This window comes from Drosophila nasuta, chromosome X (assembly GCF_023558535.2).
Source record: "Drosophila nasuta strain 15112-1781.00 chromosome X, ASM2355853v1, whole genome shotgun sequence".
Classification (NCBI taxonomy): domain Eukaryota; kingdom Metazoa; phylum Arthropoda; class Insecta; order Diptera; family Drosophilidae; genus Drosophila; species Drosophila nasuta.
The window spans coordinates 1010449-1033506 of record NC_083459.1 but is presented as its reverse complement, the minus strand read 5'-3'; the positions used below and the strand labels follow the sequence as shown (position 1 = coordinate 1033506).

Sequence of the window (23058 nt, the reverse complement as noted above, 5' to 3'; positions counted from 1 at the left end):
TAAGAGTTGCATTTGTCTCGAACGAAACTTGAAACGAAACCAACCAAGAAACAACTTAAACTAAACTGAAAACTGCAATTGAATTTGAATTTGAATTTGAATTTGCATTTGAATTTGAATTGTAGAGTATTAGAGCATTGTCAACAACAAACAACAACTGCAACATAACCGGAAGTGGAAAACACGCATTTTTCTTTTTCCTTTTTTTTGTATTCTTCGGTTCTTCGGTACTCACCATCGCTGTTGACGTTGACCGCATCGCTGGCGCCATTCTTCAGCGCCTCAGCTGCCAGAGCCTTTGTCCGTTCTAGCAGCAGAGCTTGGAATTTGTTTGGATCATTCGCGCAGGCGGCGGCGGCAGCTGCTGCAGCGGCAGCGGCGAGGGCCGACTGTGGACTGAGCACGTTCAGATCCAGTGGACTGCTGTTGAGAGAGAGAGGGGAGAAGAGAAAGAGAAAGAGAAAGAGGAACACACATAAGTAAAGATAAATTGAAATTGCATTTTGAGGCTAGAAATATGAAGAAATGTAATGATAATGATACATAAGAAAGGGCAAATTTAAATGAATGAAACATCATTTTGCATTTTGAGGTTAGAAATGTGTTAGAATGAAACATAAGTTAAGACCAATTAAAATGGTTCCATATGAAAATGAAACACCATTTAGCATTTCGTGGTTAGAAAGGTAAAGAAAAAGGAACGCCATGGCAATGAAACGTAAATTGAAATTGCATTTTGAGGTTAGAAATATGAAGAAAAGCAGGAATGTAATGGCAATGAGACAAAGGAACGCCATGGCAATGAGACATAAGTGAAGGTAAATTGAAATGCCGTACATTATGGAAATGAAACTCAATTTAGCATTAAGAGGTTAGAAAGAAAAATGAACACAGTGGCAATGAAACATAAGTAAAGGCAAATACCATAGAAATTGCATTTTGAGGTTTGAAATATGAATGAAACATAAGTAACGGCAATTTAAATCATACAACATGGACATCATCATTTTGCATTTTGAGGTTAGAAATGTGTTAGAATGAAACATAAGTTAAGACCAATTAAAATGGTTCCATATGAAAATGAAACACCATTTAGCATTTTGAGGTTAGAAAGGTAAAGAAAAAGGAACGCCATGGCAATGAAACATAAGTAAAGGCAAATACCATAGAAATTGCATTTTGAGGTGGGAAATATGAATACGAATGAAACATAAGTATTTTGAGGTTAGGAATGTGTTACAATGGAATAGAAGTAAAGGCAAATTGAAATTACATTTTGAGGATAAAAGTAGAAAGAGAACAAGGAACGTAATGGCAATGAGATTTAAGTGAAGGCAAATTTAAATGCGGTACAAAGTGGAAATGAAACGCAATATAGCATTTTGAGGTTAGAAATGTGTTACAATGAAATAGAAGTAAAGGCAAATTGAAATTACATATATACATAAAGAAATATGAACAGAAATGCGATACAAAATGGAAATGAACCATAATTTAGCATTTGAAGGTTAGAAACGTGTGGAATCGAACTGCTTTCTACTCACTGGTGCTCCTTTTTGATTTTCAGCTCATTGCTCTCCGCTGTGGCTGTGACATTGGACATTTCAGCATCCTGCTCCTCGCCATCCTCCTCATCATCCACATGCCGACGATTGTTGGCAACTGTTGGCTGTTGCTGCTGTTGATCGTTGCTGGTGATTTCCATATCCTCATCGTCATCGCGCAGCTCATTATGATCATGATCGTTGTCATCGTCATCGTCATCATCATGCTGATGAGTCGATGTCAGATCTTGTGTTGTTGTTGTTGCTGTTGTTGTGGCTGCTGTTGTCGTCTCATTGTTGTGTTCACTGCTCTGACTACTGTGACTGTTGTTGTTGTTGTTGTTGTTGCTGTTTGTGTTGTTGTTATTATTGATATTGCTATTGGTATTATTGTTGTTGTTGTTGTTGTTGTTGTTGGTGGCTGCCGCATTGACAGCGGCTGCCAATGCAGTTGCCTCGGCCAATGCCTCGTTGATCTGTTGCTTATCGAGACGCGCCTCCAAACGCATGATGTGCTGTCGCTTCACCTCCAAGTGCTCCTCGAGCCTTTGGATTTGTACCAGGTGAGTTTGCTCCAGAGCGCGCAGGCGTTGCAGCTCATCCAAAAGTGCTTTAATCTGCAAGTAGAGTAGAGAAATATGTATAAGTAATCGTCATGGATATGGATTTTGAATGTTTAGTAAACTTTTAGTAAAGTTCAAACACAAAGTGATGCTTTAAATATTTTCTCAATCGCTAAAGCAAAGTTGCCGGCAAACTTTCTGATTATTGTCTGCCATTGTGGTTTGCTGTTGTTCTCTGTTGTTGCTTTATTTTATAATTGCACACATCAATATTTAAGGGAGAGTTAGAGTGAAAGAGAGAGGGGGAGAGGTGACTGACAAAGAGGTAAGTCGCGTCGCGTCGCGTTGCGTCGCGTATGTGCAAAAGTTCGAGAGTTATAAAATAATTTTTAATAAAATTAACAACGAGTACGAAGGACGACGACGTCGCTGATTGCCGGAGACACACACACACACACACACATATACAGCCACAGGTGTATAGGATATGATGGTACACACATAGGTACAATACTCTACATGTGTATGCGGGTTAAGCAGGGTAGGGAGAGGAGGGAGAGGGGAAGGGGGAGGAAAAGCGCCGCCAGCAAGCGTTTGAGTTTTTGGGAACTTTGTTTGTTTGATGAAAATATGATAATTGGCAAATTTGACAAGGGAATTTTTCTTAAGTGCGTCAACGACAGCAGCAAAGGGAAGAGGAAGACGTGAGAGACATACGAGACAGGTGTGTGTATGTGTGTGTGTGTGTGTGTGTGTGTGTGCGACGTGCCACGGCTTGGCGGCGCAACAAAGTTGACAAGATAAAGTTTTTCGCCGTGCGGTATGCAACAAAATTTTTTAATGACAGCCATATGTGGCCATGTGTGTGTGTGTGTGTGTGTGTATTTCTTATTATGTGATTAAAATTAATTTAATGGCGCGGTTTTTAATTGACGCATATGCCAAAGGCAAGGCAAGGCAAACGCACAACGAACAGCGGCAACAAACTTGCCACGTGAACGTTTTGCGCTGACTGTACCAAGCGACTCCCGACTCCCGATTTCCGATTTCTAATCAACATAAAGCCAATTGGTAATTTGCGTGTCATTGCCGTATTTTTGTCTTCATACGCTCCAAACAACAAGCGACAACAACAGAAATGATTGGCAAAAGTTTTACCTACGCGCTCGCTATTTTATCAATAAGAGAGTTAATAGGCAACCATATATGCCAGATTATGATTATTGGCCATAAACAAATGTTGGCAACAACAGCAATAATACATAATTGGCATTAAAAACGCATAAACATAAATACAACGAACGAACGAACAAATGGGAAAATGGTAAACATGTGTTCCACCTACATACATGGCTCATGGCTCATGGCTCATGTCATGCCAAGAAATGCTAAAATGCTAAGCAGTTTCTACAAGTTCAGTCAGTCAGTCAGTGAGTCAGTTAATTTCATTATCAATCAAAAGGCAGGCCGGCTGGCCCAACCCTCGACATTAAGTTGCGTGTTCGATTTTTCATTAGCATACGAGACGACATGTGAAACAGAAACAGAAAGAGAGAGGGGAGCTTCTAAGGACTAAGGACTAAGGACTAAGGACAACCCCCAAGTTTTGTAGTCAAGAAATGACAAGACGCAAACGACGACGACGACGACGACTCAAATTAATTGCATAAAAATGTTGTGGGTGTGTGTACCCCATTCACTTGACAAAAATTAAAAAATATATGCAATCCCCCTTTGCCTTTGTCAGCCATCTAATTGCCAACTCAATTGAGTTCAGTTTTTCCCCCAATGCAAGAACCCAGCAAAACCACTGGAAAATGTAAAAAATTTGTTTTGTTAAATAAACGCAATTAGCATGCGGCACACACACACACACACATACAAGTGTGTATGAACATGCCAAGGGTTGTGCGTGTATCTTGAGTTCATTAATAATCCAAAGACTGTTCGAAACAAAATCATATGCTAACAAAACTAATACACTGAAGTTTGGCAACAGTGCAAGCAACTCTGCATACTAATTTCATTTCTAGAACTGTTTTGAAATTCGGCAACTATTCGTTTCAAGAGCTGCCTGAATTAATCTAGAACTGCTTTATGAAATGCGTAATTAAAACGAAGTGAGCATTTCTTGTAAGCTTTCATCATTTGTGAAAATTGGCAACTGTGCTGAAGTTTGGCAACGTTGGCTTCAAATATGATTAGTTGAAGTGCATTTTTGTCATTTCGATTTCATTTCATTTAATATTAAGTCTCCGTCCCATTTGCTGCTGTTGAGGAATTATTAAAACGATAAATCAACTTTTTGGGATTTTCGACACAAACTCAAAAATCATTTTGCAACCCTTTGAGCAAAACTTTTGGCTGCCTGCCCGCCCGCCTGTGGCTCCCATTGCCATTGCCATTCCCATTCCCATTCCTCTCTCTCTCTCTCTCTCTGTCTCCAGCATATACGGCAGCAATCAAACAAAAACTATGAAGCCATGGAATGAGAGCTCTCGCTCTATGCAAAGTATTGACTGTGAAATTATGAAAATTTACATTTTTCCAACAATGAGAAATAGTTACCCAAAAAATGTTGTGGTATGAAAAGTGGCCCGACAACCACTTGGGGGTATATAACATCGGATCGCATCGTAGTATCGTATCGTATTGTAGTATCGTAGTTGTATTTTTGGACATTGACTGACAGTCCAGCAACAACTGGCCAGCTGTTAATTGGCGTTGGTTTTGCGTTTAGCATTGCCCAAGACAGTTTTTTAGGCCGACGAGAGTCTATAAATATGTGCGTGTGCGTGCGTGTGTGTGTGTGTGTGTCTAGGAATATGCAGATGTGTGTACGATAACATATAACAAAAATATAATAGAAGAACAACCCTTGCTTCATTTCAATGGGCTGCGGGGGGAGCTGTCAGAATTGTAAAAAGTTGCGTAAGTTATGCAAAAATAGACACACACACACACACACACACACATGCATGGTAGTCAAGCGGCTGTTGGGAGAGGTGGAGAGAAGAGGTGGGGGGGGGGCAGCTTGCTTGATGTCCCAGGCAGAGACATTAGCATAGAGGCAAAAGCAAACGATTTGTAATTAACAAAATTGCCAGGCAGCCAACAAAAACTCAACTGGGAGACAGTCAACAGCTGCCCCTTTCCCTTTCCCTTTCCCTTCCCTTCCCCTCTCCCCACACTCCAACAAACAATTGACAAAGCAGTCAATACACACACACACACACACACGCACACACGCATAACAATAACAAACACTCGAAGGCAAAAGACGTTGACGGTTGTGTGTGTGTGGCAGCAGGTGGGCGAATTGCTTGGGTCGATGCATAAAACGCCAAAAGGAATTAAGATACACTCGTCTACGTATGTGTGTGTGTGTGTGTGTGTGTGTGTGTGTGATTGCCACATTCATTCATATATGGCTAGGGTAAAAAAAAGGGTTTAATCAGCGAGCGAGCAACATCTCAGAATTCATGCACACACACACACACACACACACACTCACATGACCAATACACAAATACAAATTAACAATAAGCAATCAAAGAAGAAGAAGACACACTCACACACACACACACACACAGAAAAAGAGAGAGAGAGAGCGCCACGCTCGACTCGAGTTGTGTATTTTTTGTGTGTGCTGCAGCCTTTTAGGCACGCCAGTTGTAAAATGCTGCCAAAAGCAACCGTCAAAGGAATTAAAATTCATTCGGGCATAAAAATTTTAAAATATATATATATATACACACAGATATATATAAAATGGAGAGAGAGGAAGAGACAGAGACAGAGACAGAGACAGAGCAAAGGCAGCAGATGAAGTTAGAGATAGCTTTAGAGTCACATAAAAAAGGGGTTACTTTTCAAGCAGCGCAAACTTGAGAAAGGGGGAGGTGGAGAAGGGGAAGGCGACAGCGGCGGCGGCGGCGTGTGTTGTTAATTTCCAAAAAGCCAAAAGACAAATGAGTAAAGAGCAGGCAATGGAAGAAGGCAACGACGAAGGCGAAGGCGAAGGCGAAGGCGAAAGCAGAGCGAAACATTCGCTGTCGTCTCAATGTCGTCAACAATTTTTCTACACTTTTTGTAGCTGTCATTGATTTTTGATTGTTTCAAGTGTCGCATTGGCAAAAAGGGGGCTGTTGCAAGTTGCTGAGGCTGCTGCTGAGGCTGCTGCCAAGTGCACCCCAGAGAGCTTTGACGCCAAAAGCTATTGTTGTCATTGTTGTTGCTGTTGTTCTTGTTGTTGTTGTTGTTGCTGTTGCTGTTGGCAGCTGGCAATGCCCAAGTTGGCAATTTGCAACAAAAGACAACAAAGCTCCAGTCTGAGTACACTCACACTCACACACTCATGAGTGCATTCGTATTCGCTTTGCGAATCTGTTTGCCATTGATCAACTGATTCATAAATATGCATTTTATTATTGGCTATGTGTACTCATGAGTGCACTCATGAGTGTATTCACAACTCACACTCACATTCATGAATTTGTTTGCCACTGATCGAATATGCATGTTATCATTGGCTATGTGTATTCATGAGTGCACTCATGAGTGTATTCACAACTCACACCCGCACACTCATGAGTGCATTCGCTGTGAGTTATTTGCCACTGATCGAATATGCATATTATCATTGGCTATGTGTATTCATGAGTGCACTCATGAGTGTATTCACAACTCACACCCGCACACTCATGAGTGCATTCGCTGTGAGTTATTTGCCACTGATCGAATATGCATATTATTATTATTGGCTGTGTGTATTCATGAGTGCACTCGTGAGTGTATTCACAACTCACACCCATGAGTGCATTCGATTTTTGGCTGACGATTAGTTGAATTCGTTTGCCACTGATCGAATATGCATATTATCATTGGCTATGTGTATTCATGAGTGCACTCATGAGTGTATTCACAATTCACACCCGCACACTTATGAGTGCATTCGACGTGAGTTATTTGCCACTGATTAAATATGCATATTATTATTATTGGCTGTGTGTATTCATGAGTGCACTCGTGAGTGTATTCATAAGTATTCACAAGCTCGCTAAACGAAAACAACACAAACAACTTACAGGTAATTTTCAATTTTTCATTATTTGTCAATAGCTCGAGGCTCAAATGGAGTTGAAGCAAAAGTCTGACTCGGAGTGATGGTGAGAGGGGTAGAGAAGGGGGAAGGGGGAGCACCTTGGCAATTTACAACAATTCAAAGGCATAAATCAAACAATTTTCGAACTGCACTTGGCACGAAAACGAAACGAAAAGCAAAACGCAAGACAGACAGAGAGACAGTAACGTTGTTCAGTTTGTCAGTTTGTCAGTTAGTCAGTGAGTCGGGCATTCATTTAATGATTCAGTCAGTCAAACAGTCATTCAGTCATTCAGTCATTCAGTTACGCACACACGCACACACGCACAACGCAACGGGTACAGTTATTGAATTGATTTGGGAGCAAAACCGACAGCTCGTTGTTGCTTGTTGCCCCCCAACCGCCGCTAGGTGGCGCTCGCATTTGTGCGTTTGTCTTCTGCTGCTTCTGCTGCTTCTTCTTCTTCTTGTGCTTCTTCTGCTTCTGGTTCTTCTTGTTGTTGTATTTTTTGGATTATAAAGTTTTGTAATTAAAATTTGACAGCTTTACAATTCCCAGGCGCAGAGCGAAGGTGGCGAGGAGAGGAGAGGGGTGCGGAGAGGGGAGGAGAAACCCTTTTACGCGCCGCAATTTCTTATTCGAATTTTACAATTTTCGATTTATGTTTCGATTTTATTGTCTAGAATTTTGTGCGTGGGCTAGCAGAGAAAGGGGGGAAGTGAGGGGAAGTGGGGGAAGGGAAGTGGAGCTGCCATTGAAGTGCTTTCGCCGGGTTGCTTTCATATTTATGTGTAGACGATTGAGACAGAGACAGGAACAGTTGGAGTAAGAGGAAGGGGGGGAATACTCACTCACACACACACACACACACACACACACACGTGCAGCAAGTTATACATTTTAATCAAAGCTCTCTCTGTGTGTGTCCTCCTTCTCCTCCTCCTTCTACAGTCCTCCAATCTGTGTCCGTTCCTCTTCTTCTGTCCACTCGGAGTCGCCCATTTTGTTTCTAATTCGTTAAACTTTTGCTTAATAATTGTCTGAACCATTCCGCCGCAATTCGCAATTCGCATTTTTTGACTTTTATTCATATTCGCGTGGCCAGAGTAGAGAAGAGTATCATAAAAATATCAAACACACATTCATTTGTTCGTTCGTTGTTTGGTATTCAAGTGCTACCCTCGATAAGCACAAACGGCGACTACAAAGTCGATCCCAAAGTGGAAAGAGGGAGACAGTGGGTGGGTGGTACGGTGACTGGTCCACGGCGGGGCAGTCACATGTCTAATCCTTTTGCTTATTGATATGATATCTACACGCAGCACAGCAACAAACACAACAACAACCAAAAAAAAAGGTTATGCCAGCAATTTTTATTTTATATATTGCTGCGCTCTCTGCACAATAAGCAAAACCAAAGAAGTGAGAAGGGGGTTGGGGGGGGGAGCAGCTACTTCTTCAGCGAAAGGTTTTTTCCGTCCGGGGCTCTTTCATAATCAAAAAACGTTAAAATCATAGTCTAGACAATAATTTATGAGAGCGGAGTCGGTTTTTGTCTCTTTGCCCGCATCATCAATATATATGTGAGCAGACACAAACCGGGCCAACGGACCGTGCCACAGAGTAGCCCCTTACCCCTTCCCCTTACCCCCTCCCCTTACCCCTTCACTCCTTGCAAGCGGCCAAAAACGCAATGCCAATCAACATCTCTAGCAAACATTCGTAAGGCATCATCATCATCATCGTTGTCCTCGCTCTGTTTTTTTTTTTCTATTTTAGATATAAAAATATGAATATGCCACGGGATGTAGCAAAACGAAAAAAAGGAGCGCCACAAACACCTTAATATCAGCATCAGGACGTGAAGGACTCTCTTGGCCAGTTTGCGGGTGGGCGGTTGGGGGCGTGACTGCCGCTGCTTTGTTTGTTCAGCTCGTTGGCATTTTCTAATGGTTTCAACTTCCTTCCTTGTATTTATTTACAATTCCTTCTTTCTTTTTTTTTGCCTTCCTCGTTGTGTGTGTGTTTTAACCGCCATGCCACGCCCCCTCAACACACACACGCCCCCATAATCAGCGACTGGCTTCTCTATCTAGCATTTGTCTTTGTTTGCTGTTCTCTACAATGTTTTTTCCATGTGTGGCTACACAAAAAGCTACTTAAAGTCGTCACACGTGACGTATGCGCAATGACAATTGAGATTACAAAGCAGAAGAAAGAATTTTGCTGCACTTCCGCTTCATGTTTGACAAACATAAGCAAATAAATTATTTGCTTAAAGCGACTTAATTTGTTTGCATTTTTTCTTCATTTTTTTTTTGGTATTTTTATTGATTTAAAGTCGAGACGAGAGACGAGAAACGAAAGACGAAAGGCGAAAGTCAGTCAGAGATGTTTGCTGGACAGATGGTTTCTAATTTGATTTGGAGCGTCAAGGTTCTAATTGGATTTGCTGCAGGCTCGTCTGTGGCTCAAGCTCAATCTTCATTTGATGACAATTTCATTTTCTATTAACGTGAAATGCCAATTGGCAAAATCCATAAAAAAAAAAAACTAAACGAAGCGAAGGAGAAAAATGAAATTACACACAACAACAAAAAAAAAGTGAGCTTATTTTAATTGCGCAAGTCGAACGTTGCATATCGATAGCTTCAAGTTTATATTTGCTACCACTGTGCGAAGAAGAAGAAGAGGAGGAGAGGAGAGCCACGGCAATTATTTTGACGACGCGTAATTTGCGTTGACGATGCGGATGATGAAGAAGCTGACGACATGAACTGAAGACGAAGACGACGACGAAGACATCTTTGCGGTTTCTTTCTTATTTTTTTTGTTGGTTTTCGGTGGCGAATTTCCTTCACTGACTGCGTCAAAATTGAAGCGACAGCGTAGCAAACTAATTAAAGTCAGGGCAAACCAAAAAAAAAAAAAAGAAAAAAAAAAGAAGAAGAATCTTTTAGACTCGCCCCAATTGCATTTAGCTGGCCGAAAATGAACGATTTTAACGCTTAGCCTTTTTTAATTGTTGCCTGAATTTGATGGCTGCGCCGTTACGTTAAATGCATGGCGTCAATAATTATTTTCATTTCCATTTCCATTTCCCCCAATTTCCCCCCATTTTCGTCATTTTATTCTTTGGGGAACATTTCATCAAATTGCCATTTGGTTTTAATTAGAAATCAATTGTGTATGTAATTGCAAGTGGCGTTTGGTTTTTCTTCGTTCTTTCTTTGTTTTCTTTTTCTTTTGCTGTCTGGAATTTCTTTTATGGGTCATTTCCTTGTTTGTCGTTGCTTCACGTTGATGAAGATAAAAAGCAAGCTGCTTTATGCTTATCATTTTGCACATTTCACAGCACGTAGATCAGAGACAAATGCACAATCAGCAACAAACATTTATAATGCATCTTTAATTAATTCTATTTTTGTCCGTGGGAGCTTGTGAGCTTCTGAGTTGCATGTCAATTTAATGCTCAATTAATAAATGTGCAATTTGATTTATTGACAAATTTTCTTAGCTTCCAAATTGAAATCCTAAATTTCCGTTCAAGCTTGTAATTGAGTTTTTCATGTTGACTCCCATTGAACTGACTGACTAGCAAATACCCTAAATTGATTATGAATTATCGATAAGTATTAGTCGAATTATTTGCAATTAAACTGCTATTGATAATTACATTTTAATTAGCTTGCAAATTAAATAATTTCACGATATGCGAATCATAATTGTAATTATATTTTAATGACTGATTCGGGAATGGGAATTGGACAACTTGAGTTGTAATTCAATTTTTCAATTTTTCAATTTTTGCACTTAAATTGACAATTTTGTGCATGTTTCTGCACGTCTCAGCATGTCTGTGCATGTCTCTGTGGGTGTTGGCCAGCTGACAAGGCGTCTAAATTGATGGTCACAAGTTTTTGGGCCGTACTACGTAATTATTCATATCAAACCACAAGCAAAAGTGGAGATGCAAGATGAAGGGAAGGAATCAGAAACAGAATCAGAATCAGAATCAGAAAATATGAGCAGGGAAAATGGTTTGACAAGTTGACTGCAAAGTTGCCAAGTTATTTGTTAACCATAAATCAGGACAGACGAGAATTTGCGATGCCCCCGAAAAACGGAAAAACGAGACGAAAAAAAAAATGATGCCAGAGTTGCCACAAATTTAATTGCCTGTAATTAGACAAAACGCAATTGCAGCATGTGGCAATTTATGAAGTGCCAAATGGATTTTTAAGCAGCTTGTTATTCGCTATTTATTCTTTGCTGACTTGTCATGAAAATATCTTGCATATGTCGTATTTTATTTAAGTACTTACGCTAGTCAGCGATGTGTGTAAGGATGACTTGCTTACCTGCAAAGAGAGACAGAGGGGGAGAAAAAAGTTATTAGAAAATGTTATTATGTGATTATTATAGAGAGAGACAGATAGAGAGAGAGGGAGAGGGAAGAGACTTGGTATTCTAATCGCAGTGACAAGTGAAAGTCAATTGCAGAAATCAACGAGCCGCGTCTCAACATATTCAGTATTCAGTATTTTTTTTGTGTTGTCAGCTTTGCAAATGAGATCACTGGCTTAGCAAAGACAACAACCAATTGCTGATGACGATGATGATGATGATGATGATGATGATGATGGGCATGCACAAGCGCACAAATTGCATGTAAATCACATGGCAAACAACAATCAAATCAAATACATAAATAAACGAAGAAGAAGACTAAAAACCAAACCGAACCGCAGCAAACTAGCGCAAGCTACAACAACAACGACTAACAACAGCAGCAACTGGTACACGAAAATAAGGAAATAATCAATTTAAAAAAATCAAAATCGCCATTTACCATACAAATAGTACGACAAGCGAGAAGAACAGAAGCCACTAAGCTATAGCTCTCTATATGTATACATGTCGGTATATACTAAATACATACATACTAATAAAAATACTGTCAGCAATCAACAATCAGTCAATGTGTCCCAGACAAGCCAAACAACAGCAACAACAGCAACAACAACAACAACACACAATACAATAGTAGTAGACACAGAAGCCAAAGTCAAAGCGCAGCAGCGTTTATCCAAGTGAGATGGACACAGTGACTAAGTGTGTGCACTATTGCTGGCCTCTTTTCACTGCCTGCGAGTGCGAAGAGTGGACGAGTGCGAAGAGTGGAAGAGTGGGGGAAGCGTGTGTGAGCGCTGATCAAAATCCATATGCGATAAATAAATTGAATTTATCCGCAATTGGTCGAACAAGCGACGACAGCAAGTCAAGCGAGCGAGCGAGCAAAGGCATGTGTGTGTGCGTGTGTGTGTGTGTGCATGATAATGACTGTTTTTCACTTTAATCAGCAGCGACGCAACTGAGGCGGAGGCAGCAGCAGCAGCAGCAGCAGCGAAACGATGATAACGACAGCAACTTAAATCATTGCAGTCAGTTCTAAACTAAGCTCAATGTCTCTACCAGTATGTGTGTGACTGTATGTGTGTGTGTGTGGGTGTGTATGCGATTTGTTGCTGATTGATTTGAATTGAATAATTGCAATTGTGTGTTGCAGCAGCAAAAGCAGCAAACAGCAGCAAACGTAAACCACGAAAATTTATTTGAATTGAGACGAAGAAGAATAAGTAAAGTTCGTTTGTTGGTTTGCCGCTGCTGCAGAGCTTTAAGCTCAACTCCAACTGCAACTGCATTGCGAAAGCTCTCTTTCTCTCTCGCTCTGTGCTTCACTAAGGATGCTCACCCGTTTGCACTGAAACATTGAAAATTTCGAATAACTCAAAGAAACTTTGCGCTCCAATTGAAATTGAAATTGAAATCATACTAAATTTTAATAATCGCCAATAATTTGAAAGAGCCCAACGAAATTTGAAATTTGAAAATTTGAAATCATTATAAATTAGATGTGCGTGTGTGTGTGTTGGGATGATTATGATGAATATATTAATACGAATCGAATAGGAATGAACAACAAATGTTATAAATGAATTGAGCTGCCTTGACACTTGTCTAATCAAATATTCGACTATCGCTCTCTCGCTCCCTCTCTCCTAGCAGTATTATTATTAATCTATTCTTATTAATATTGATGATTGCCACGCCTAAACACACACACACATTTGTATCTGGACAGAGATCAGTGACGCGTTGAAACTGTCCTCGATAATGGTATTGGGATCTGTTACTGAGTACCAAAAGATTAGAGTTTTTTTTTTGTGGTTTTTTGGTTTTATTTCGTTTCGTTTCTAAGTCGTTTATCGATCATGTTTGCACAGTTGCTGTCGATTTTGTTTGTGTGTTGGTTTTGGGGCTAATTTGGTTTAATTTTAGCCAACTTGTGTTGGCCTCGATGCGGATTTTCCGCTTGATTTCAAATTTGAATTTTTAAAAATAAACTCAATTGTCTCACTAAAAACAAACACACACGTGTACACAAATGTTTGCACTCAAAACACAATAAAGAGCTAATACTATACTCTATACTCTATATATATACTACATATATATATTCTCCTCTCGATAGTAAATGCAGACATTTTTGTTTTGGTATGACTTTGTAAATATGACAAAACTGTTGAATGCCTAATAATAATGATAATAACAATAAATAGCACTCTCAATAAGCATGATGACGTTCTGGATTTTGCCCAAGTGCGTCAGATATCTCTCTCTCTCTCACACCCTCTATATCTCTCTGTCTGTCTCTGTCTCTTGCAAAACTATGGAAATTTATTCTGCGGGTTCTGCGTTGTGTCTATGCTTAATTTCTAATTAGTTGAAAAGCCATCCGTCAAGTCGAGCAATACAATTTTGATAGCTCATCATCCATCTCACATAGCTCGGGCGATTTCGATTTCGATTTGAATTCGAATTGGAATTGGAATTGAGTCGCGTCACGCGATGATAAGCACAAATCGAATTTGTGCATGAAAATTATGATTATTGCTAGTTATTAGTTATTATCATTATCTATCACATTATGCTGGCAAATGCGGGATTTTAAACACTTTCGAGAGTGCATTCGCATTGAAATATTCCTACCACAATGTTTCCGTTTCCATTTTATGCATAATTCTCACATGACATTCATTAGCTGATAATTTATATTTTATATGAATATCAGTGAGCTCAGTGTTGAGTTTATTTTTTCTTTATGCGACAAGTGTTAGGATAAATATTAACAACAACAACTAACCGCAGAATAATAAAATATAAAATTCAATATGGTTTGTCAGCGACAAAACAAACATCACATTCATATAATATTATTTTTTTGCTCTTTCTTTCTTTCGATAAACAATTTTTGTTTCTTTTGTTCACAATAATATTTTGTATATAAATATATGTGTTGCTTTTTTTTCCTTTTTTGACAACCAGCGATAAAAACGAATATAGAAAACCACACAAACATGCCTGTGGTTCTCTGTGTTTTTTTTTTCTTATTTTTTTTGTTATGATACAATATTTTATCGTGCCAAAGATTCCCATAGTTCTCTGAAACTGTATGGAAATCAATCCAACTTCCTCTGTGTGTTCCCATCGGAACTCGGCTTATCAGCAGAGCATTTTCCCGAAGCCTCTTTATAAATGCTCTACAGAGTTCTCTAACTATGATTGGGAGAGTGTATAAGAGAGCTTCGTTGTTTTCGTTGCGATTTGATTTTGTTTGCTTCGTGATAAAACAAAAACAAAAAAAAAAACCAAAACAACAGTAAACAATAATCTACAAAAGTGAACGTGTCAGTTCTTGTCAGCATTTATAGTATATACTTTATACTAAATATAGTTTTGTGAGTTACTAAATCGAAACGGAAGTGTTTTAGCTGCGGTTTTTTTTTTTTGTTTCGGTGCTGCTAATTTGTTTGCATTGTCTACAGATATGTATTATTGTTGTTGTTTGAATAATGCTTGTTGCCACTGTTGTTGTTGTTGTTGTTGTTGTTTAACCCATGGTTGGCCCCATCGCTATTTTTACACGCACACTCGCGCTTCATGCACTTTGTCTAGCTGAATTGCACTTCTGCGAAAAAATAAACACGCTTTCAGCCAACACAAACACAAACAAAGCAAAGTGGAGAGAGAAGAGAAGAGAAGTCGCTATGTGGAAGACAGTCTCTAACAACAAACAACTGTTGCAATTCCATTTAACATTTCGCATTATCTCATTTCTGTATTCTGTTTTCTGTTTTCTTTTTTCATTCCGTTTTGCTGTCGATCATATTTGCACAGTTTCCTTTATTTCGCTTTTGGCTTATCCTTTGCCTTGGGGCATATTGATTCTTAAGAGCAATTTGGCAAATATGAAACATTAAGTGGAGACTTATTTAATTGAAAATTTCTTTACTATGAAATTAAGTGGAGACTTATTTAATTGAGAATTTCTTTACTGTGTATTTAAGTAGAACATTTCGAAAATTGAGAATTGATTTAGTTTGGAAGTTAGTGCAATTTCGTAAATTATTTGTAGTGTATTACAACTTCGTGTTGCTTTTCGGCTAAACTAAACTCATTTTTGGATCGTTGCTGTTGCTTGTTTGCTTGGGCGGCGTCACAAAATATTGTCGCATATTTATGAACATGTGTAACAGATAAATCTGAATGTTGGGCGCACACACGTAAGTGATTTAGTTGTCAGGCGAGTGCATTTATCACAGCTGTGTTTGGGTTGTCGCATTGTCGACTTTGTCTGGAGTTGCTCTTGTTGTTGTTGTTCTTCTTCTTGTTCTTGTTGTTGTTGCTTGCTTGCTGGCACCCAATGGATTGCTTCGAGAGTGCGCTTGCTTGCCGCCAGGGGGCGCCAGTAATCAAACTAATGAGCTATGTACTTGCGTGTCTTTCTCCCTCTCCCTCTCCCTCTCTTTCGTTTTTTTTCGCTTTTCAAGAAATCGTTAGGCGAGCATTTGGCAAAAATAGCATTTAATGGATTTCAAATAAAAGAAGCAGCCAAGAAAAGCAGCCTAGCAATAAGTGGCAGGTAAAAGCAGGGGTGTATGTATATGTGTATGTGTGTGTGTTTGTGTGTGTGTTGTGTCTGTGTCTGTGTCTCCTGTTTGCCAAGTGAAGTGATACAACATTAAAGAAATGCAACTGGATGGGTTTTCCTCTCTGCGGTTCGCACATTTCGCTATTGTTGTTGCTAAAGGGGTTGCTCCACGACAAGAAGAAGAAGCAGAAGAAGAAGAAGATGCTGTTGCTGCACTTAATGGCAAATGATAATGATTGATGCTTAAATGCAACCCAAACTCAAACTCAAACTCAAACCCTAACCCGAGCCCAATGTGTACTTTTTGCTAAGTGCAACGCAAGGAGTTTCTTTCTTTAATGCTGGCAATAAGCAATCATTCAATGTGGAGCGAACACACAATGGAAACGCGGTTGAGTTTGGCTTGCATTAGAGAGATTGCAAAAGCGGCTGCAGCAGCAATGAAGTGGAAACATTGCAGCAAAAGAAATTGCTTTCAATAAAAGCGAAAAAAGTAATACCACACTTCTTAAAATATACCAAATCAATATACCAAAGAATACTTCAAAGTTGAGGAGACAAAATACGTCAGCATCGTAAGAACAATGTGGTATTATTCTTTAAATATACCAAATCAATATACCACAAATATACTAAACAATTAAAGAGACTTAGTACCTCAGCTTCGTTTGAAAATGAAAACAGTGTGGTATTATTCTTTAATTAATACTATATTAATATACCGAAAGAATTTTTAAAAATTAAAATCAAAAAAATTTGGTATTATTCTTTAAATATACCAAATCAATATACCACAAATATACTAAACAATTAAAAAGACAGCTTCGTTAGCAAATGAAAACAGTGTGGTATTATTCTTTAAATAATATTATATAATATTAATATATCGAAAGAATTAGCAATTGAAATCAAAACAATTTGGTATTATTCTTTAAATATACCAAATCAATATACCGTAAATATACTAAGCAATTGCAGTATAAGAAAATGGTGTGGTATTTTTCTTAAAATATATACCAAATCAATATATCAAACCATTAAGGAGCGTTTCGTTATAAAAGCAAAAAAACAGTATAAATATGCCATAAAAATACCAACAACAAAAAAATACTAAAACATTGAGGACACAAAATATTCGTTGTTAAACGTTGTGAACATTTTGTTTCACTTTTGTTTTGTCAAGTCCTTTGGCATATTTAACGCCTTAGCCTACTTGCCCCACTGCATGTGGCATGCCACGCGCTGCCTGACAACAACCAGAAGAAGCAATGTAAACAACAAAAAGGCACTCAACAAATTTGCAGGCGTAAAAATTGTCATGTCAATATTTTAATGATATCACTTTACACCTCAAACTCCACTAAAAAAACCCCAAAAGAAGCTAAAAAAAATAGCAGAGAAATGAGAAAAACTGTTCTACAATGGAACTTTTTAACTTTTCTATACACTTTTCCTCGGTTGCTGTTGTTGTTCGCTCCATTTGGTTGGGGTATCTTCTGGCTTTCGAGTCAAATCGCTGGCATATTTTTTTCTTTTTTTTTGCTCTGCTTCGCTTTTTTTTTTTGCTCGCTCTGTGCCCTTTTCTTGTGGCGTGGCGCGCAAAGAAAAAGTCAAAAGTCCTTTTCATTTTTTTTCGCCGCTCATTTGTTTGCCTTGTTGTTGTTGTTTAGCTTGTGTTTGGCTAGAAAATTACAAGAAAAGTGCGCCAAAACTGGTTGTCTGAGGGGGAGTAGGGAGAAGCGGAAGGGGAAGGGGGCGTGCTGTGGGTGTTTTGTTTACTTATGCAAGTGTTTTCTCAATTGTGCGTAGGGTGAACCGAAAGAGGCAGGAAAAGCTGCCGGACAGACAGACAGACGGACGGACGGACAGACAGACAGACAGAGGGTGAGGTGAGTGGAGAGAGAGAGAGAGGGGGGCGGGTCAGTCGTGCGTTGTATTCGGCGTCTGCGGTTTGCATTTTTTTCCCCAACTTAACTCCTTTTTTGTTGTGTTTGTTTATTCCTGGCTACATTTTTAGCACTTTTGGCCTGTGTCTAATCTTAACGGTTTTACATTTCATTGCGCCAGGCAATTGTCTGGGACAGTTTATGAAAGCTACACAGGATATATAGAATATAGAATATATAGATTGTTTGGGACTCTTACCTCTTTGTCTTTGGCAGCTAATAAAACAGCGGGTTGATTGTTGTTGTTGCTGCGCTTTTTGCGCTTCTCATTTGTTGTTGTTGTGTTGTTGTTGTTGTTGTTGTTGTTGTTGTTGCTGTTGGTGTTGTTGTTGTTGGTGCAATCCTCGTCCTCGACACTGTGTGCCACATGTTGCTCATTTACATTATTATTATCACGCAGTGCAACATGTTGCATCTTCTGTTCACTGTTCTTTCGACTACAACTATCCGTGTTGTTGTTGTTGTTGTTGTTGTTCTTATGATTATTGCTAACATTTAAACTAGCTTCCCCATCATCATCATCATCTTCCTCCGCTTCCGCAACATCATCATCATCATTATCACCATCCACATCTTCATCATCATCATCATCGTCATCTTCATCGTTGTGTTGCGTTGTCGCCGTCGCATCGATAATATTTTCAGTTCTTGCTGATGGTTGCTCAACAGCAGCAACAGCAGCAGCCACATTGCCACTGTCGGCGGCAATATGCTCACGTTCCAGCTCCATATCATCGTCGTCGATGTCGGCTTCACCATCAGCATGTGCCACATTCGATTGCATCGAGGCATCCTCCTCCTCATCATCGTCCTCATCATCATCATTGTTGCCAACTGTGGTTGCTGCTGTCGCAGTTGTTGCTGCTGCTGCAGCTGCTGCTGCTGTGGCTTCAGCTGGCTGTGGAAGTGTTGCTGCTGTCGCAAGTGTTGTTGCTGTCGCAGTTGTTGTTGCTGTTGCTGTTGCTGTGTTTGTTACTTGTGTTGCTGTTGTCGTTGTATTGCTGTTGCTGTTGTTGCTGTTGGCTGCTGCAGCGGGCGAATGCATTGGCGATTGTTGCTGCTGTTGTTGTTGCGCTGCCGCCGCAGCCGCAGCCATCATCATCTGTTGGGCGTGATTGAAGAAGAGCTTCGGATTCAAACAGGCGCCGCCGACGCCGTTCTGCTGCAGACTGCTCTGCAACTGTTGCTGCTGCTCGGCGCTCAGCAACGGCGGCGATGGCGACGGTGTGTTTGTGTTGGCCAGCAGATTGCCGCCGTTCTGTTGCTGCAGCGTGATGGCCGCTGCAACAATCGAGCTGTTCAACAGCTTGTCGCTGTCACCCGTTGCCTCCTCTTCGGCTTTGATTAAAGCTGCTGCTGCTGCCGCTGCTGCTGCCGCTGCTGCTGCTGCTGCTGCTGTGGTTGCTGCTGTGTTATTGTTCTCGCTGTTGTTATCGCTATTGCTGTTGCTGTCGCTGTTGCTGCCGGGCGTGCTTGTGGATAGTTGCTCCTTGAGTGTATTCACTTCCTTCTCGGCTAAAGTAGCGCGCTGTAATTAGACAAAAAGAGGGAGAAAACAGAGTTAGAGAGAGAGAGAGAGAGAGAGAGAAAGAATAGTTGTGGCAACTGCTGCTGCTGTTGCTGCTGCCAGTCGCATATGTTTTGGCAGGCAAAAAGTTTCGAGCGAGCCCAATGCCAAAAAGGCAACTATCGACCCTCATTAATTTTACTTTTAAAGTCATTACGGGTTAAATTTAGCCAAATTAATACGTTGCAAAACTTTTACAGCACACACACACAGACACACAGAAAAAAGGCTCAAAAAAACATTAGACAACCCAAAAGGATAGCAACCAACAACCAACAACCAGGCAACAACAACCAACAGACCAAGAGCCGACAAATTTATAGTTTATCGTTGGTATCGATAAGCCAACTTGAAATTTTAGTGCTATTAGCGTTGACCTTCGATAAAGCGGGGACAACCCCAGAGGGGAGGCCAGACATTTGCTTGAAATCAAATGCCAAATGAGAAATTAAAACAACAACGACAACAACAACAACAACAACACAAAAAAACGGTTACAAAAATATGCGGTGCAAACTTTTTTTGGCAAATTAGTCTACGCCCAAGGAACGAGCTCAGAGCTCAGAGCTAACCCAAAAATCCGACCTCTCCGTCTCCGTCTCCGTCGCCCCTTCCCCTTCCCATGAGACGGGTGGGAAAATGTGTGTTGTTGCCTCCTCCAGGTCCGGCGCAATGTTGTATCCTTTGCTTAGCCTTGTAAGCGACTGCGAACAACTTGCCTAGACTTTCGAGTCGATGCCAATGACTTTTTGGCCAGCACTCTCAGTTCTTTATTTTTTTTTTTTTTGTGTTTGTTGTCTTGTATTAAGGGGGGGCTTCGATTTTCTGTTGATTTGTACTTATTTTCATTTGGTTTCGCTACGTTTGGTTTTTGAGTTTTGTGCAATTTTATTTGTATAAATACCGGAAGCTCGAAAAAGCGAGGCGGGGTCTGAGACGTGGTCCGGGGCGTTGCAGGCAATAAAGAACTTTGGAAATTAGTCGATGGGCATAGGAAAGTAAAGCAAAGCAAACCAAAGCATAGCATAGCATAGCATGGATATATATAGTAGTAGTTGTAGTAATCACTGGCGATGAGTGTGAGAGCTTTGCAGTTCTTATACAAGTTTTTCCTCATATCGATGAGACGATGACGACGAAACTACCCGAAAAAGTTAAGCAGGAAGTCGTTATAAGGGTCGAGTTAAGACTGAATTGTACTGCAGTTCCAATTCATTTTTTAAGGGGAGGAGGTAAACGATTAGAAATAAGTCGCAGGGACTAGCTGGAGGAGTTTAGAAGCTGGCTAGCTTTCTAGCTAGGATCATCAAGTTGTATACTCGTAAAAAGAAGTAAGGAAGTAAGGAACCCGAACCCTCCTTTCATCACCCCTCGAAGCGGTAGCTGCATTTGCCAAAGTATCGTTTGCTGATATGAGAAATGCAATCGAAAAGACGCAGACTGCGTGTTAGTCGTTTTTATTTTTCTTTCTCCTGTCGGTAGATGAATGGCCCTCGAGGCATATTTGTCAACATCATCAACAAACCCAAGCCGAGCCGAGCACCCAAACTCGCTAAAGTCCCTTGCCTGCGGGGGAGAAGACAACAGCATTGAGTTGGTTTTGGTCTCAGTCTCCGACTCCGTCTCGGTCTCGGTCGCAGTCTCAGACTCGTCGCATAGATATATATTTATGATATTTAAAAGCTCTTAAGTACAAACAACAGACAAGTGGCTGTTCGCGAGGAACACAGAACAGAGGACAGAGCACAGAGTTAGAGGGCGGGTTAGGTGGACACTGGGTGGCTGTAAAGGAAGCTGCAGTTTTGTCCTTGCCGCTTTTTGCCGGGGACTTAAAATGCCAGACAGCCTTCGCGGCTGGCTACGGCGAGGAAGCTGGAGGAGGGAGGCAAAAGGAGGCGAAGTGATTTCCATGCCTGTTGTTGTTTGTGGCGAAATGTCTGTGGCACGTTGGACTGTTGCTGTGGCTGGTGGCATGAGCTGCTTAAGCTTGAAAATTGTTTTCATAATGCCAGTTCGTCGATGATGTCCTGCATGACTTTTTGCACACACACACACACTGTGAAACTCTCTTTGCTGCAAGCTGAGTGAAGTTTTCTTTTTGCGCCTCTTTTTGGCAAAACAGTTGCTCTCTGTGTCTTGGCTGAAATGCAATCCCCGTGAGAATCGCGACACTTGCCACGCTTGGCCGAAAAACTAGTCATCATCCATCGTTTCGTTTTCGTGGTCAGCAGTTAGCAACAGCGCCGAAGTTTGGCAACGTCGCAAATCAATTAATGTGAGCATCGTCTGCCCCGCATGTGTCCCTTTTTTCTTCTCCTGCTTCTTCGTCTTCTTCTCTTTCGTTGGTCTCTCACTCTTTTGTGGCCCAGTTCGAGCGGCTTAGCAGCAGTTGCCAACCAAATGAGTTAATTAACTAAAATGCGGGTGGCTTTGCTCATGTTCCTCTCTCTTCCTTTCCCTCTCCCTCTCGCTTTCTATATATCGCTTACATTTTATTTTATTTTCTCTTCTTTTTTTCACTGGCCACTTCAATGTGTTGTGCGTCCAGTCGCTGTGTGTGTGTGTGTGTGTGTGTGTGTGTGTGTGTGTGGTCAGCTTATGGCAGAAAAGGCTTTAGTATTGAGCACCCTTTTAGCGTTTCGTTTCGTATCGTTTTTTTTTTTTGGTGGGGTTTTCCCTTTTTTTGTTTTGCGTTGGCCCAGCGAGTTTCATTTAATATTTTTGCATGTGCCGGCGCCGCCACTTCAAAGGAGCTGCCAAAAATAGCCCAAAAAACGTAGAACGCGAATGTGAGGGACGGGGAAAAACACAAAAAACGCAACGCGCGCCAAAAATGTTAAGTGAAATGTTAACAGCGGGGCCAATGTGCGATGCTGTTAACATTTCTATTAGCCAAAAAAAGCTAAAAAAAAAAAAAAAAAAAATAAAAACTGAATACAACTTCTATGAGTGGGGGATTCGCATTGAAGTACGTCGGTGTACGAATATTATTTAAGCTAATGCATCCCAAAAATAAAACCCATCAAAATCTCACACAACTAGCTTAAGCAACTTTCTATGAAAGCATGTCGAAGTTAATGTGCAAAAACAAAAAAATATTGTAAATACTATATCTAGGAATTACAAGTTGTAATTCTGTTCAACATCAGAGAGTTCGAAAGTTGCTTAAAATAATAATTTTGGGTATTTTAAAAAGCTTTAATGTGCTTTCGCATCATTTATTTTGACATTTCTATAAGCTTTTGCTTAATTACAACCTTAAAACTTGAAAATTCTGTGCTGAAGAGAAAGCATGTTGCTTACAAATTTGATAGCTTAAGATGCCTTTAATTAGCTTT

General features: G+C 40.3%; 1 protein-coding gene across 5 annotated transcripts in view; it reads right to left on the bottom strand.

Moving 5' to 3' along the window:
• The window catches only part of LOC132796266 (homeobox protein cut), an 87576-nt gene that overhangs the window by 16404 nt on the left and 48114 nt on the right, over window positions 1-23058 (bottom strand). For 4 of the 5 annotated variants that reach the window (XM_060807370.1, XM_060807368.1, XM_060807366.1 and 1 more), the window contains 3 exons: window positions 18353-19681; window positions 1545-2161; window positions 236-423 (listed from right to left, as the gene is read on the bottom strand). In XM_060807370.1, the coding sequence (XP_060663353.1) occupies window positions 236-423; window positions 1545-2161; window positions 18353-19681 (2134 nt within the window). The remainder of the gene's footprint in view (window positions 1-235; window positions 424-1544; window positions 2162-18352; window positions 19682-23058) is intronic. The other variant, XM_060807367.1, reaches the window with a different exon arrangement.